This window comes from Rhinolophus ferrumequinum, chromosome 11 (genome assembly GCF_004115265.2).
Source record: "Rhinolophus ferrumequinum isolate MPI-CBG mRhiFer1 chromosome 11, mRhiFer1_v1.p, whole genome shotgun sequence".
Classification (NCBI taxonomy): Eukaryota; Metazoa; Chordata; class Mammalia; order Chiroptera; family Rhinolophidae; genus Rhinolophus; species Rhinolophus ferrumequinum.
The window spans coordinates 9690059-9706821 of record NC_046294.1 but is presented as its reverse complement, the minus strand read 5'-3'; the positions used below and the strand labels follow the sequence as shown (position 1 = coordinate 9706821).

General features: G+C 54.2%; 1 protein-coding gene across 2 annotated transcripts in view; it reads right to left on the bottom strand.

Annotated features, from left to right (window-relative positions):
• Window positions 1-4174: 4174 nt before the first annotated feature.
• VPS37C (VPS37C subunit of ESCRT-I) overlaps window positions 4175-16763 on the bottom strand; it is a 34478-nt gene continuing 21889 nt past the window's right edge. The window contains exons 2-6 of one of the 2 annotated variants that reach the window (XM_033121072.1): window positions 14725-14919; window positions 9905-10003; window positions 6794-6965; window positions 5962-6044; window positions 4175-5172 (exon numbers count right to left, since the gene is read on the bottom strand). In XM_033121072.1, the coding sequence (XP_032976963.1) occupies window positions 4441-5172; window positions 5962-6044; window positions 6794-6965; window positions 9905-9997 (1080 nt within the window). In that variant the 5' untranslated portion in view covers window positions 9998-10003; window positions 14725-14919 and the 3' untranslated portion in view covers window positions 4175-4440. The remainder of the gene's footprint in view (window positions 5173-5961; window positions 6045-6793; window positions 6966-9904; window positions 10004-14724; window positions 14920-16763) is intronic. The other variant, XM_033121071.1, reaches the window with a different exon arrangement.

Sequence of the window (16763 nt, the reverse complement as noted above, 5' to 3'; positions counted from 1 at the left end):
AGGGGCCCTCCACACCGGGGGGGGGGGGGGGGGGCTTGTAAATTTCTAGCCGATTTGGCATTTTGCTTCACATAGCAGTTAAAAAAAGTCCAAAGCTAAAGGGGTTTCAACTGATCACAGTGAAGCTTCCAACTGGAGTGTCAGAGAAAAGGGATGAATGTTCCTGTGGGTTAAATAACTCCCTCAATGGAAACAGTCTCCTCCACTAGTCGGGGAGCCCAGACACACCAAATCCTGCGGTGCCCGGGTTTCCCTAACTACATGCAAGAGGAGGAGGTCTAAGTGAGAACTAAGGGTCTGGTGAAGGGAGAGGCTGTGCCCGGCCTCACGGGATCCCTAAGAAGATGAAGCAGCGTGAGATCACGTCTCGGGTCTGGGGCCTTTTCCTACATGACTGGTCACTGTATCCACCGGGAGCAAGGGACATCAATGGTCCCAGCCACAGAAGCCACTGTGAGAGAGCAGCAGGGGGGTTACTACAAGGATACTGGGGGAAGGGTGCTCTCAGAATCAGGGAGCTGGGGGCATAGCATCCCAGAAGACCCTGGTCAGCCCTCTGCCCCCACCCACACCCTCCAACCTGGCCCTCGCTCACCCCTGCTCAGGACTCAAGTGCTGCGAGAGCCCAGTGGCCCAGCCCAGGGCACGCACTTGCCCCTGACCACGCCAGGGACCCAGATACAGGGACAACCAGTTACCATCCTGTGCTTGGCAGGGGGGTCCTCAAAAGGGAGCTCAGAGGCTTCTGTTGGTGGGGCAGACACTGACGCACCGAGTCCCCTCCCGGAGCCTTTTTCCATAAAAGCTCTTTCATCTCTAGCTTGGCCACCACACGGGGCCTCAGGGCAACCATAGCCTACTTTAAGGACAACTCTCCCACAAAAAACGCTGCGTGCACGCAAATGTCTCTTTAGAAGACTGTTTTCTAACTGGTGGCAGATGATGCATTCCAGAAAGATCTGGTTAAGCAACCAAATGGGAATGATCTCAGCCTTGGAGGTGCCTTTACCAAATTCCAGCCTTGGTGGGGAGACCCAGCCCACAGGCTGACGGGTTAGTGCGGCTCCTGCAATGAGAGCTCCAGGCCACTCCCTCAGCCCTACAAGATGCCACGATGGCGACCTCTTAGTCCACATTCCTGCCACACGACAACCTGCCAGAGCAGAGCAGGGGCTGCCCCTCAGCCAGAGGGCAGCGCTCACCTGTCTCCCACCCCAGCCCATTCTCCTAAATTGTTACTCACCTGACCCTCAGAGGTGGTTGAGTGTGCAACTTGATTCTAGCACATTCTCCTCACGTTAAGTCAAGGACCGTGAAGACCCAAAGGGAAAGCTCACTGTGATTCCCCAGCTACAAGTGTGGCTTCGGAGTTGTCATGCATTTGGATTGGGGAGCACTGAGTGGAACTAAATGAACCTGACAGCTGAAAGGATACGTCAGATGGCCTACCCCCAGATCACTCAGCAAAGTGTCCTCACTAAGCTAGGGATCTCTGAGGCTTTTGACACTTAGGGTCTGTCCCCCATGCAGTGTGCTCTGTAGCAAGAGGCCCACTGTGGTCTGGCAGAGGGTGCCAGGTGACCTGATTTCACCAGGTGAATGCTGGGTGGGGAGCGGGGCAAGGGGAGTGTCCGAGAGCCAGGATGTGCTAGATCTGAAGTGTGGAGGGCCTGGGGAGAAGGGAGAGCAAGAACCAGCAGGGGTGCCACGCCGTGGGTGACCAGCTGAAGCATCTGAACCAAGTCTTTTCTTAGAAGGTGGCACTCCCTCTCTTCAGCCCTTCCGTGCACCCTGCCACCACTCTGGGACCAACCCAAATCAAGTGACAGGATTGTGCTCCCTGGGTGAGATTTTCATCCTCTCCCTACAAAGCCAGGTTGTCTTCTAGTTCTCCTGGGTGTCCTGGACACATGCAAGGTAAGGGCAGAGTTCAGGAGGGGGCAAAGGGCAGTAAGCATTTCGCCGGAGCCCAGGGGCTCTCAACCCTGGGCTCAGATGCCCCCAGCTTTTCTCAGGATTGTGGCTTCTTGAAGCCTGATGACGTCTGGTACCACAAAGCCATAAGAGGAGCCCCTGCAGCCAGGTCAGACAGAGCCAGGTGGAAGACCCAGCCCCGTCCCTCTAGGGTGTGTGCCCTGATCAGGGAACCACACCTGCGGCCATTTGCAATATTGGTGACTCGGCATCTCCGGGCATCGTCCAGGCAGCCTACCCTTGTCACCTTGCAGGGAAGAAAAAGCACAAGGGCTGACTTGAGGGCCCATCAGAAACCTGGTCTGCTGACTCCCCCAAAGCTGCCCTTCCTGCTGAAAGCAGAAGCGCCTCCCAGGCCTCATGATAACCAGCTGGGCTCGGGGAGCTAGAGAGGGAGGCAGACTGGGCGGTGGCAGGAGACCGCTAGGCTCCTCAGCCAGTCGATGAGCCTGCTGCCCCTCCATCCCAGTACAGAAACTGGAGGGGAAGGCGCAGGTGGCAGCAGAGGTGCTCGTCAGCCCAGCAGGTGGCAGGAGTGTGCTCGCTGCACAGCATCCAGCAGGGGCCTTGGCCTCGCAGGGCCCAAGCTGTCTGCCCAGGAAGAGGCAAACGTGCAGGCTCCTGCATGGCAGTGGCTAAGCTGGAAAACCAGAACAGGAAAGGGACGTGCTGTAACACAGGCCCAGGGTGAAGGCGCATGAGGGCAGCAGCCCAAATGATGAGACCCAAGTAGATGGGGCTTTGTGGACGCGAATCGGAGGACTTTCAGCAGAGCTGATCCTGCAGACTGCGGGAGAAATCAACACCTGCCCCATCCCTGCCGTCCCAAGCAGCCACCTCTCCACTTCTCAAAGCCACGGAAGCCACAACACTGCGAGAAACTCCTCGACATTTATTATGGCAATTATTTATACAACATACAGGCAGTTGTTCATCCAGTTCCGAAGCACACAAACCAGTAGAGTCCATTAGTGATTTCTCTTTATAAATAACTTAGGAGAAGCAAGCACAATTGGCAAGGAACCGACGGTGCCCATGGAGCAGCTCGTCTGCGCACCCGCTGATGGCACGCAGGCGGGCGGGGGCAGGCACCAGAAGGTCGAGTTTCCTCATTGGCCCCCAGCACCCCAGGCCACCAGACGCTGGGTACTCGTGTAGTGGACATTTCAAGGCACATATGACTTCCTAACCCATAGCAGCTCCAGGGTCTGCCCTTGAGACCTGGCTCACATCTGGGACAACCAAGTTAATGCTTTGCTCATCACACCCCCTTTGGTCTACTATCAGTTTTATGACTGAATATGCTTAAAACCCCCAATGTTGAGGGCTGCATGTGGCACGGAGTCACAATCCTTGCCCTTTACATTCTGAAAACAAGAGAGATGCAAAGAAATGGACTCCAACATAGTGATGGTGTTTTAGAAAGCACCATTTGGGAGGTTTCTGTTACGGCATCTTTTGATGTCTGTCTTAAGAGGGATATTGGGGCCGGGGGAGAGTTACATCAGGGAAGACAGAGGACGGGGATGAAGGAAGGGGGCTGCTGCAAATGAGATTCAAGGCACTAAAGGAGTGGGCAGACGGGGCGCGCCTCAGGAAAAGTCAACCGGAAGCGGAGGGCCCAGAGGAAGGCCCAGAGAAGCGCGGGTGGCTGGGAGGTGACCCGGCCCTCCACTCCTACACGAGCCCCAATGTGACCACAATCTCCTGGGCCAGAGCTGCCCACTCTCCTCCAGCCAGAATGTCCAAGGCAGTCCCCTGGATTTTTCAACCAGTGCAAGCAAGGTCTGGGGTCCACCTTCACAACCCTGTCTTCTTGCTGCACTGGCCCTGCTGCTGTCATTCAAACCAGCACATAGGTCAAGCTTATCTGACATCAGCACATCAGAGTTCAGTTATGGCTTTATGGAACTTAAAAATCATGGAGTGTTCTTCCTAATTCTTCTCTCCCTCTGATCCAGCCCTAGCCATGGTGCGTGGGGCAGGCCATCCCTGAATGGACCAAAGAAACACACAGAGCTGCATCCCTTGGTGTGGGCACCACGTTGAATATGCCAAATCCCAGGGGAGGGGGCTGAGCGGGGGCCGAAGGCGCCAGCCCGTCACAGAGGTAACTGCACTGGGTTCAGGTGTCTGGGCGTGCGGGCACAAGATGTTCACAAATGCGTGGCTCGCTGACACAGATACCCACAGACAGGCAGGAAGCACCAGGCAGGTGAAAGCCAGCCACTGAAAGGAGGCACCCCTTCCCTGGGAGGGGAAGACCTGTGACTGACTGCTGCTGGTGCCACCAAGCCGGTCACACTGCCCAGTGCCTGGCGGGGGCCTGCAGGCTCCCTGCTAGGTCCCCCCAAGTCCATGGGGAGTGCTAACTCCACTTCCAATTTCACCTCGAATCTCAGCAGTAGGTGGGCCAAAGGTTGTGGTACAGGTGGAAGCAGGGAAGGGCCGAGGGCCAGACGGTGTCTAATACCCAGGCCAGGCGGGCCCCTGAGGTGGTGGAAACCCATAGGGAGGGGCAGGCCCAGTGGGGTAGGGAGGCTGCGGGGGGCCTGAGGACTGAGGCTGGCCGGGGAAGCCCGGGAGTTGGGGCTGTGTTGGGTAGGGAGGTTTTCTTCCTGTGGAGAGGTAGGGCGGCTGCTGAGGATAACCAGAACGGGGTGTCCGGGCCCCCGCCAAGGGGTACCCAGGACCAGGGGCACCAGTGGGGGCCACGGGATAGCCAGGCTGGGGTGGCGTGCTCCTGTGTGGGGACCAGGAGTAGCCCGCAGCCGCCCTGGGTCCTGGCTGGGCTGACGGGTAAGGGGAGCCCACAGGCCCACTGTAAGGAAAGGAGGGCTGGGACACCACCGGGAACGGCGCCGGCTGGAGCTCACCGTGGGCGCTGGGGCCCACAGGCATGCCGGGAGACGGGCTGTAGGGCAACGGGTAGGGGGGCACTGCTGAGGGCTGCGGTGGGGGGCCAGGCTGCTCTTCAGCCACAGGGGGCGTGGCCTGGGGCACCGGGCGGGGAGGGAGGACCGGGCAGAGAGGAGGGGCATCGCCCGCTGGCTCCTGGGAAGCGCTCGGCTTCCTCACCACCTCCTGGAGCTTCTCCACACGAACCCGGCGCAGGTGGGACAGCATCCTCATGGCGGAAAAGTTCTCCAGAAATGTTTCCAAGGGCACCTCACCCTCCAGGAACTTCTCAGCCATGGTCTGGAAGACAGAGGTCTGGTGACAACAGGGGCCTCCTGGGAACAAGGCCATCCGACTCCCAGGACAAAGGTCAGCCCCCCCCCCCCCAGCTCAGCCTCCTCAGGCACTCCCTACCTTCTCTGGCTCCCATTTAGGGATTTCTCCTTCTGGCCCTTATCACTGCTGACACAAGGAACTCATTTGTTTTCTGTCTCCCTCACCAGAATGTCAGCTCCTGGAGGGCAGGGGCTATCTGTCATGGTCACCGCTGTCCCCTGCCTCTGGCCCTGTGCCAGGCTCCCAGTGGCTATTGCATGTATGTGTTGAATAACTAGATGAATACCAGCTGCTCGGTCCCTAGCGCAGGCCAGCCCAGGGGCTGGGAGGCCCAGGCAGCTTCTCCCACCCAGTGCATGGAGAAGTGGACAGAGCCAGCCTGCCCAGGGACTGAGAGAGGCTCAGAGGGCAGCAGAAAGGAGAGCAGGCAGCCTGGGCGAGAGGAGCTGCAGGCCTGGCGTCAGTCCTTGGGGCTCCTGCAGCACTGCCCTTCCATCCAGGCCTGCCAGTTGCCCGTGACCTTGTGATCAGTCGCCCTTTTCTGCTTCAGCCATGAGACTGGGTTCCTGCTCTCTGCGTCCAAAAGGGCTTCCAACGGAACTGAAGGTGTCACTCATCTTTGCCACCTACTAAAGCACCCATGTCCACCCCACGCCCACCCCCACCCTACCCCCCTGCAGACATCCAGCGCTCATACGAGGGCTCCTGCTCCAGGTGCTGACACTCTTCAAGGGAGAGAGGGTGCCATCTCACCTCAGACTCTTCTTCAATCTTCATGCCTTCAATTTGCAGAAGGTCTAACAAGGTCCCTGGCTGCAGTGCTGAAGAAAATTTCTCTGGAAGGGAGGGCAGAAAGTTCAACAGTTCAAAAGTGCCTATGTATTTAGTGTTGGAGGCTGAGGTTTCAGCAGAGGCTTGCAGAGTGTCCTGTCTGCGGGAGGCCCCGCCACCCCCCTGGAGCAGAGCCCCTTTTGGTCCAGTTCCCTTAGGTCACCTTCCTGAGCAGAGAGGAGCTCAAGAGAGCCCAGCCCAGACCTTGGCTAACCACCCTCCCCAACGCCAGCCTAGGAAGCCAAGACCCAGGCTTCGGAGCCCACCGACCAAGCCCAACCCTGCTCTGCCTCCAAGGGGAGTTACTTCACCTGTCTGAGCACAGAGTTCTTCACCATCCAGCCAGGGACAGCCCCTCCCACCTTCAGAGATGACGCGCGGGACCAGCTCTGCAGAGCTGAGCTGGCTGAGGTGACGCCGCAGCGCAGGCTCTGATTTAAGTCCCCACCCCCCCCCCCCACTAGCTGTATAACACTGGCCAAGTTCTTGAATCTCGCTGAGGCTCCTTTTTCTCATCTACGAAATGAGAGTAACAGCAGGACCTACCCTTAGATGCTGTTGTGAAAAAATGTTTGGAAAGCGCTGAGCACAGGGCTGGGACATGGTGACCCTCAGTAAGTGCTGGCCCTTTCCTGTCCTGGGGAAGGGAGAGGGCATCTAGTCTTCCATGCTCTTCCAGCAGTTCAACTTGAACGGGACTCTGAGTTAACAGAAGGGCCCCCCAGAGCACACTCCAGGGTCCGGCCGCCCCTACCCAGTTTTGCCTTCTGCTCCTGGCACCGTTCCACAAGTTTCCGGAGCTCCTGGTATTTGTCTGAAAGGTTTGAGCGGCTGATCTCCAGGGGACCTTGGAACTCCAGGTTCTGCTCAGCCAGGCTCCGGTTAGTGGCCAGTGCCATCTCCCGTTCCAGCTGCAGGTCCTGGACCTAAAAGAACAGGACACTTAACCACAAGAATCACCACCAGCACCCACCTCGTGGCAGGCTGGACCAGGGGCTTCTGGGACTCATCGCCCACAGTGGGGGAACCACAATATTCAGCCCTCAACTCGCGTCAGACGGACTGTGTTCAAACCCCGACCAAGCACTCCGACCCAGGCACCTCACTGCATCTTCATCCAACAGCCGATGTGGTAGATACACGGGGAAAACTGACACTGAAAGTTAACAGCTTGCCCAAAACCACACGGTGAGCAGGAGCCAGGCCCGCCACAGGCTGTGCAGAGCTCCAGAGCGGAGGTGGACCAATTTATATGAGAAAGTCACAGGCTTTCTAGCGGGGGAGGGACCCAAAGTCCCAACCATGTACCCACAAGATTCAGAGTCGAGTGACCTACTGAGGTGGCCCAGGCCAGACCACAAGCCAGATATGCAGTAAGGCTCCAAAATAAAGTTACTCTGAGGGGTGAGAAAGCCAAGGCCAGGGTGTGACACTGATTCAGGAGACTTGTCCCTGCCTTATAGGCCACATGTGTGTTCTGCAGAGAAGCTGTGCAGGGGCCAGCTTCTGTGCAGGGGCCAGCATGATCGAGGGGCCCCGAGAACTAGAGGGGAGTCCCCACAGCCAGCAGAGGACTCCCACCAACACAAGGTGACCTGTGGCCACCTGAGGCCCTAATGCCAACCTTTGCATCTGGATGTGCCCCCTGAAAGCACTTCCACAAGCGGAGCAGTGCTTTGTCCCTCAGCCACGTCCTTTGTTGCCACTGGCTGGAACGGTGGCAGCCACGGGAACCCTTCCCAGACCTGCTATGGCCTGAAACTCCATCCATTTACCAGGGAGTCCTCTTACTGAGAGGAGGGCAGAGAGTCAGACGCACCACCCGAGACAGTGGGGACCCACAGCACCACGTGGCACCAGGAGAGAGGTGCTCAGCTCTCAGCTCGGTTAAGACGAGCTTCCACACAGGAGCCACCAGGGCAGCTTCTCGGCCATAGGCAGCGCGTGCTGAGCCAAGCCTGACTGGCTCATCGCCCACCAGACACAGGAGGTCACAGGCGTCCTGGAAGAGGGGACTTTTGGGAGGCCTGACCTCCTACCAATCCCGTCACAGGGCCCTGAGAACACACTGGAAAGAGGGACATCACAGCGACCTTCCCTCCAAGGATGCAGCCCAGGGAGGGTGGGGTCTGCCCATGATGGCAAGTGCCCCACAACTAGACAGTCTGGTTTGCTGCCACAAATACTGCCTTAAGTCACTCGTCAAGTATACTGACTCAGGGACAGTGACACCGGTGAGTTTCAATCTCATTGTTACTATGAGCCATGAAAGCTTTCTTTACTTACGTGGCCTGAAGCCCTCTGTTCAGCCACCCCTTAGGGGGCCCCATGGATGGCCAGTCTTTTCCCTGGGTCTTAACCAATAAATCTCTGCTGTTTCCTTTCCCCCAGACTTTGTCCTACACATTTCTGTCCCTCTCTCCACAGCCCCCCAGATCTTTCTCCACTGGGGTTAACTATGAAGCCCCCCACGCGTCATTCATAAGAGTCCAGCAAAACAGTTCTAACCCTGCCCTAAGGGGCCCACCTGCCATGTTTCGAACCCCCATTAACACTCTTCTATATGAAGAGATGTCCCCTACTCACTCCCTTTCCTCCAAGCAATGTGCACAACCCAAACTAAACAGCTCCCATCTCTGTCTTCACAGCCCCACACGACTCAACTACTGTTCTACGGTCCATGGCAGAAAGCTAGTCCGAGGGACTCTGGAAGTCTAAGTAGCCCACCCTCCTTCGTTCCCCTTGATCCTGTGAATGTTCTTCCCCTCAGAGAATTCAAATTGATTAAATTGTCAGGCATGGTTGCACGCCACAGAATTCTAGTTGCCGTCTGCCCAAGAGGGGTTTCTGCTTACATTTTCCGTGATTCTGCCACAGATTCTATCGGCCTGTCCAGCTTGGATGTCAGTTAATTCTAATTGTGCAAAGGCTCGCTTCTACAAAGTGTGCGCTTTAGAGCAGGCCTGGGAATTCCCGTAACACGGTGCTCATGGCAGATTCGAGATACCCTTGGTGCTTAATATGCGACTGACGAAGAAGTGAATGTGGAGGAGTGGAGACCTGCGCCGTGCCAGCTCAGAGCCAGGCCCTGGCAGCGCTCACAGCCTAATGAACCACTTGAGCCACCTGTGGCATTTCACCAAGACAAGCCTTGCTTCATGTCCCCGTTGAACGAGCTCAGAGCAGATTTGTTTGTCCCTCCCTCGCATTAGGAGCAGCAGGCGGTGGCTTCCGGTGCAGTGAACAGGCTGCAGCCACTCAAGGCATAACTGCGTGTATCCAGCTCTGTGACCAGATCCCATGGCCCGGCCTCTCTTACCTTGCAGGGGAGTCACAGGGTTGTGGAGATGGGAGGGAAAAAGGGAGGGAGGGAAAGCCCTTTATAAAAGTATAAAGCTCTGCACTGACAGAAGAGTTTTCATTCCCCTGAGGAATGTGATGAGGGGCTCAGAGGCTTAGCCGCCAGTGGCAGGAAACAGGATCTGACAGGTGAGCCCACACCCCAGCCGGACAATGGCTCCTCCTGAGACGCAGGGCCACAGGAGCCCTGGGGAGAGGCAGCTACAGGACAGTACCAGTGCTTTGAGAAACTGCCTGCAGTCAGGCTAGAGCAACAGTGCGGGATTCCTGGGGCGTGCAGGTTCACGCAAGGACCCTACACTCGCCAGCACTGCCCCTAGAACTCCCAGAGTCCCCAGGAACTGGGCTGACACCTCAGGGGCGTCTCTGGCTGGGTCCCAACCCGGGGGAAGGCCACAGAAAAGGGAGAAGAACTTGGCCCAAACTCCCAACAAGCCAGCGGCTTTAAGGAGGGCCTCAGTCCCCTCTGCTGGCCTTTCTTTGGGCCCAGGATGGCCTCCTCTACCTCAGGGGACTCCTGGGCCAGCCGGTCAATGGCCTCCGGGTCATTCTGCATCTCCTCCAGCTCTTCCAGGGTCTTGTCTTTCAGCGTCTCCATCTTTGCCTGTGAACACAGGACAACACTGACGTGAAGAGGGGACAGCTTACCGGGAAGAGATCCCTGAGCCCACACATCTTATCTGTTGAGTGAGTTTTCCGAGGATGGTTTCACTCCACAGGGAGGCGCAAGGAAGGGAAGGGCCCATTGAGTGGATTCCTGCTGCCCTGCCCAGCCCCTCTCCCCAGAGACCAAGGAGCCGCTCCTTCCACCCAAACCGTGAACAGCAGGCTATGTGAAAGCACTCAGCAGCCAGAGCGAAAACACAGATGAAGCTCCACAAGGAGCAGATGGAACAGGCAGAAGACAGCCAGGCAGCCAGGGACAGAGACAAATCGGCCCAAGACAGCCTGTGAGCCCTGATGCCAGCAGGCCCTCTGGAAGGTGTCTCTATTTCCATCTGAACCAGAAATACACCCAACCTGCACATGCAGGGGCCTTGCGGGCTAGCATCACAGGCTCAAGTGCGTCGCTGCTTGTTGTATTTAGGGGACCAACAACCTTGGGTCCCCTCAAGTGTTCTCTGCAACTGCAGTCCAAGCCACATGCCACAAAAATGGACTGTCATATTCGCATCCTCATCCTAACAGGGAAAAAAAAAATCACCAACTGGCCTCTAAGGCAATCAGGAGGAAAAACAATTGACAGACCCGAATAGAATGTCTACTTTAAGAAAAAGCTGGTTTCAGCAGTCCTCTCCCTCTGTCATTCTGCCCAGAGGGACACTGAGAGAGTGTCTGTGTGACAAGGGGTCTCAGCCAGGCGCCAGGGACCAAGAAGGAGAGGAAGCATAAACACACGAATACACACCAAGTGCTGGCTTCCTTCTGCTGACAGGATCCTGTGTTTGTGTTTTTATCTTTTCTAGATATGCGTTTTATAGCCTTAATGTTGTTTTTTTTCATTGACAAAGGTTATGTTCGTTTTCTAAAAATTCCAACACCATGGGCAATCTGGAGTCCCCCACCCCCCGTGCTCCAGTGAGCAGTACGTACGACCTGGCCAGGGAGGTGTTTTGGAATCAAGGAACAAGGTTAGAGCCAGAAGAAACCTTCTCTGGGTCTCTGTTTCCCCACCGGCGACAGAAAGGGAACGGCATCTCCTAGAGTCATCCATCAGAAAGGTGGAAAGAGAAACGCATACTGAGCACACGCCTCCATTTTCCAGGAAAGTCCTGCTTTACTCCTCACACCACAACACAGCTATTAATGGTGCCCCCTTTCATGTTCAAAAGTGTTCCAGTTTAAGAATAGAGAGTCCAGAAATAAATCCATGCCTATATGGCCATTTAATCTACGACAATGGAAGCAAGAATGTACGATGGGGTAAAGACAGTCTAGTCAATAAATGGTGCTGGGAAACCTGGACAGACACATGCAAAAAAATGAAGCTGGACCACCTCCTTACACCATATACAAAAATAAATTCAAAATGGCTTAAAGACTTAAATGTAAGATCTGAAACCATAAAATACCTAGAAGAAAATATAGGAAGAAACTTCACAGACATTACCCGGAGTAAGATTTTTACTGATATATCCCCTCGCGCGAGGGAAGTAAGAGAAAAAATAAACATGTGGGATTATATCAAACTAAAAAGTTTTTTCACAGCAAAGGAAACCATCAATAAAACAAAAAGGGATCCTACTGAATGGGAAAAGATATCTGCCAATGATATATCTGATAAGGGATTAATATCACAAATCTATACAAAAACTCACTCAACTCAACTCCAAAAAAACAAACGACCCAATTAAAAAATGGGCAGAGGACTTGAAGAGACATTTTTCTAAAAAGGACATACAGATGGCAAACACACATATGAAGAAATGCCCAACCTCACTAACCATCAGAGAAATGCAAATAAAAACCACAATGAGATACCACCTCACCCCAGTCAAAATGGCTATCATCAATAAATCAACAAACAACAAGTGCTGGCGCGGATGTGGAGAAAAGGGAACGCTTGTGCACTGTTGGTGGGATTGCAGATTGGTGCAGCCACTATGGAAAACAGTATGGAGGTATCTCAAAAATCTGAAAATGGAACTACCCTATGATCCAGTAATTCCACTCCTAGGTATCTATCCGGAGAAATCCAGAACTTCAATTCAAAAATCTCTATGCACTCCTATGTTTATTGCAGCACTATACACAATAGCTAAGACATGGAAACAACCAAAATGCCCATCGGTAGATGACTGGATTAAGAAACTGTGGTACATTTATACAATGGAGTATTACGCAGCCATAAAGAAGAAAGAAATCTTACCATTTGCAACAACATGGATGGACCTAGAGAACATTATGTTAAGTGAAATAAGTCAGACAGAGAAAGATAAGTACCATATGATCTCACTTATATGCGGAATCTAAAGAAAAGAATAAGTGAATGAACTAACCAGAAACAGTGTTGGAGACAAAGAGGAAAAACTGAGGGTTGCTAGACGGACGGGGGGGGGTGGGGGTAAGGGGGAAGGTGAGGAGATTAGAAAACAATCAGTAACCACAAGATGGCCACGGGGTTTTGAAAATTAATCTGGGGAACGTAATTTAGTGGTTACCAGAGGGTAAGGGGGTTGGGGGGTGGGAGATGAGGGTGAGGGGGATCAAATATGTGGTGATGGAAGGAGAACTGACTCTGGGTGGTGAACACACAATGTAATTTATAGATGATGTGATACAGAATTGTACACCTGAAACCTATGTAATTTTACTAACAATTGTCACCCCAATAAATTTAAAAAAAAGAAGAAGAAGAAATTAGAGCAGAAGGAAAAAAAAAAAAAAGGGTTCCAGTTTAGACAACAACTTACCGGCATGCCTCAGACACTGTGGTTCGGTTCCAGATCGCCACAAAAAAGCGAGTGGCGCAAATAAAGTGAATGGTAATCTTGCTGGTGAGGGGCCTTGCCTTCAATTTGCAAAAAACACGCACCCCCACTGGTGAACCACAGCCAGGTGAGGTACGCCTGTATACAGCCACCTTCCCGATAAGAGCTATCCACACAGGGTCACCTCCGCAGCCTGCCACCTACTGAGGGATGCACGGAGCCCCCAACCTCACAGGAAGAAATGCCAAGCTTTGGTGTGCACCGGAACCCCAGGAGACACTCACTGAAAACACAAGTGCCCCAGCCCTACACGCGGAGCTCTGTGTCAGTTATGTCAGGGAGGGGCCCAGAAATCCAGCCCCTCTCCAGGAGACGCTGATGCAGCCAACCCGGGGCCAGACTGTGAGAAAGACAACAGCTCCTTGCTAGTCGTGTGACACAGAGCCTCCTGGTTACTGAGAACCGCAGCTCAAGCTTTACATGTGCTATCCCTAATCCTGCAAGGTGGCGACAACCGTCCCATTGCCAGATGCCACAGTCAAAATTCAAAACTGCACTCTATCCGCAGCTCACCCTGCTGCTCCGGAACCTGTGGTCTAAAAGCTAGGGACTGGTACAGCAGACTGCACGGGCCTGCGGCAGCAGCCAAACTCCGGGCATGGTGCTCGTACACGGAACACTGCACCATCTGCCAGGAACTGGACGAGCGGAGCAACGTCCTGAAGATCTGAAACACGCCAGGGGCGTGGGCTCGGTCACAGACCTGGTCTGAGTCCTGGTCCCTGCCACTAACCAGCTGCGGGACCTCACCTAAATGGAACCTCCCTGAGCTTCAGGTTCGTCATCTGTACAATGGGTTGGTGCGAGGTTCGATGAGATAACAGGCAGAACACTGGCTCAGCGTGAGGCCTGACCTAGACAAGTGCTGGTGAAAGAATTCAACACCACAGAACTCATTTATTCCTAAGGCCTCCATGACGGCCCAGCCGAGAACTTGTGGGGCCTCTGAAGCAGCAGGGCCCACCCCTACTCCACCCAGGGAGGGACCTGCCACAGAACGCCAGGCTGAGCACCAAGATACCCCGGGACGAGAATGGAAGCCCCAGCCTGGGCAGCTGGCCAACCACACACACACAGCAGAGCAGAGCCCCAGGCAGAGCCCCAGTTCCCTAGGGTGGGCACCGCTCTCCCCGTCGCCCACTTGCCACACACAGGAGGTGCCACGCTCCTCGCTCAGCCAGTACCACACCTAAGGCAGCAGTAGACTGCACAGTCTTTGTCTCAGGACACCTTTCCCTCCTAACATTACTGAAGATCCCAAAGAGTTTTCATTTATGTGGATTTTAGCTATCAGTATTTACTATATTCAAAATTACAAGTGTGAGATTTTCAAAACACAGGAATTCACAAGCACACACACTGACAGCCAGAAGGATGACGTGACCATGTGCCATGTAGCCTCTGAAAACTCCACTGTATCCTCACGCAAGCAAGAAGAGTAAAAAGGAAACTAATGTCTTAGATTATGAAAAGCGTTCTGACCTCATGACAGCCCAGGAACCCCCAGGGATTTTGAGAACCACACTTAGGAGAATCAATTCAGGAGCAAGACTGCCTGGGTTTGAATCCCTCCCTGCCCCTCACCAGCCTTGCTGTCTAACCTCGAGTGCCTTACTTCCTCATCTGTTAGAACGGCCGTGCCTGTAACCATGAGCACTGCCTCGGGATTTGCCGTTGCTGGCACCCTCACAACCACCTTGTACAGTGAGTATCGCTGGGACCCAACGTCAGATGAGGCTGAGAGAGGGACGTAACCCGCCCAAGGACACGCAGCTAGGAGGTGGCAGTGCCCTCACCACTCGGGGGACTTTCTCACCACGTGCATCAGATTTACCTGGAGTCCTGACAGAAAGCCCAAGTCCTACGTCTTGCTCCAGATTCAGAGCTTGAGCATCTCCAGGGCTCCCAATCTAATTTTTAATGGAGTTGTCATTTTCATGAAGTTGTCTACAGTCTGACTTTCCCCTCCTCCAGCAATGACGGGAACTCAGGTGGGCGTGACCTCATCTGACAGAGGAAAAGCAAAGACCTGGGAAAGGAAGGGACTTGTCAACCAGTCCCTGCAGCGAGAGGCAGGATGGGAAAGCAGGGGCTCAACCCCCGCGTTGTTTCTCCTGAGTGAGTCTCTGCCAGGACCCTGAACGTGTGTCCCTTCAATGCTTACACCTTGGCTCCCATAGGCGGGACCGGACAGGCAGTGGGAGCTTAGCTGACAGGAGGCACTCATTCAGTACCCTGGCCACTCCCCCCGCCCCCGCCCCCAGAAAATGGGTATGTTTTCATTACAGGAATGTCACCAAAACAAAATCTCTGTAAAACATTCAAGTATTTCACTGCAGTCTGAACTGTTTTCCCACCGGGGCTGACTTACGATACCTCTGTGGACCTAGTGTGTATGTCCATCCTTCTTGAACTTGTAGTGAACGTGGGCATTCGATGGATGAGTCTGTCAAAGCCAAGTTGCCAAACCCCCTACCCATGGGTTTGAAAGCCCCAGGTCGCCCAAAGGGCGATGCTGCTAAAACCTGTGTGAGGGGGGCTGCTGCTGCTGCTGCTTGTACAAGGGACAGAGACGACAGCAGCAGCACTAAGGATGTAATTGTCACCAAAGTTTGGTAATAAGTGACTGTAGATATCTAGCAAGAAAGGAGACTTTCCTGGGTTAAATAAAGAAAGGCCAATCAAGAAATAAGTGAGCAAGTGAGCACCCCACACAATTCTGGGGTGAGCTGAAGTGTGCAGCCCACCATGCGTTACACGCGGACCCCTTAGAGCAGTTCCCCTCCAACCACCATCCCAAATGATAATCCTCCCCTGACATCTAAGGTTCCAACAGCCGACTGTTTAATTGCCCTGAACTTCCTGTGGCAAATATCCCTGTAACATTTTCCTGCTGATCCAAAGAATCACATTGTCTTTTAGACAGCGAGAAGTCTTCGCAAAGTGGACAGTGACTGAAACACAGTTCTCCTAACTAGCCCACCCTCTGCCTGGCATCAGCCCCCAGAGCGTGGTCCCTTGTTGGGGAAGAGGATTCCATTCTGTGTGGGGGATGGGCTGCCCCCGCTCCAGGGGTGCGTCTTCCAGAACAGGGGGTCCTAGCTCCTGTCTGTGATGAATATCTCCAGAACTCCCTGATTGGGAAGGATGACCACCCCCAAATTCAGAAAAGAAACAGCTCAGCCCCGTGGCCATAAAAAGCCTCTCTCCTGCAGCTCCTGCATCTTAAATGCCTCAAGGACTCCAGGTATGTTTCAGGTGTGAAAAGCCTCCATTTCACAGACAGGTCCACCCCATCAAAATGACCCCTCACGGTCTGCCTGCATATTCTGGTGTTCTTGACACCGGTGGGAATGCAGCAAGTTTTCAGCTGAGATGTAATTGGCCACAGTGGGGTGTGGGCTATAGCACTTTCTTCTAATTCCACCTTCTCTGGTTTCTCATTCGACATCCCTCTCACGTCTACCATGCCCATTTCACAGGTGGTGAAATTAAGGCAGAATGGTATGTAACTTGCCTGTGGTGACAAAGGAGGGGACACTTGACCTAGGAGCCCTGACCCTGGCCTGCTGCTCCTCCCCAGACCCCACCCCCCAGGCGCCTCCTCTCACACTGCCTCACAAAGGACTGCTGGCACGGGTAAGAGCCACACGCCACTTCTGGAATGAGGGGTGCTCAGACTCCCACCCACTTACACCCAACATTGTCTTTTCTAGGGACTCCTTTTCCTTACCTATAAAACGGGTGAAGAAGCAGTGATGGTCACATGGCCCTTTCTTCTGAGATCAAAGCCCTTTGCAAAGTCTCCCACTAACTCACTCTAGTAAGTCAAGTGCACACAAGGCTTAATCACCCCCGTCTCCGGGATGAAAG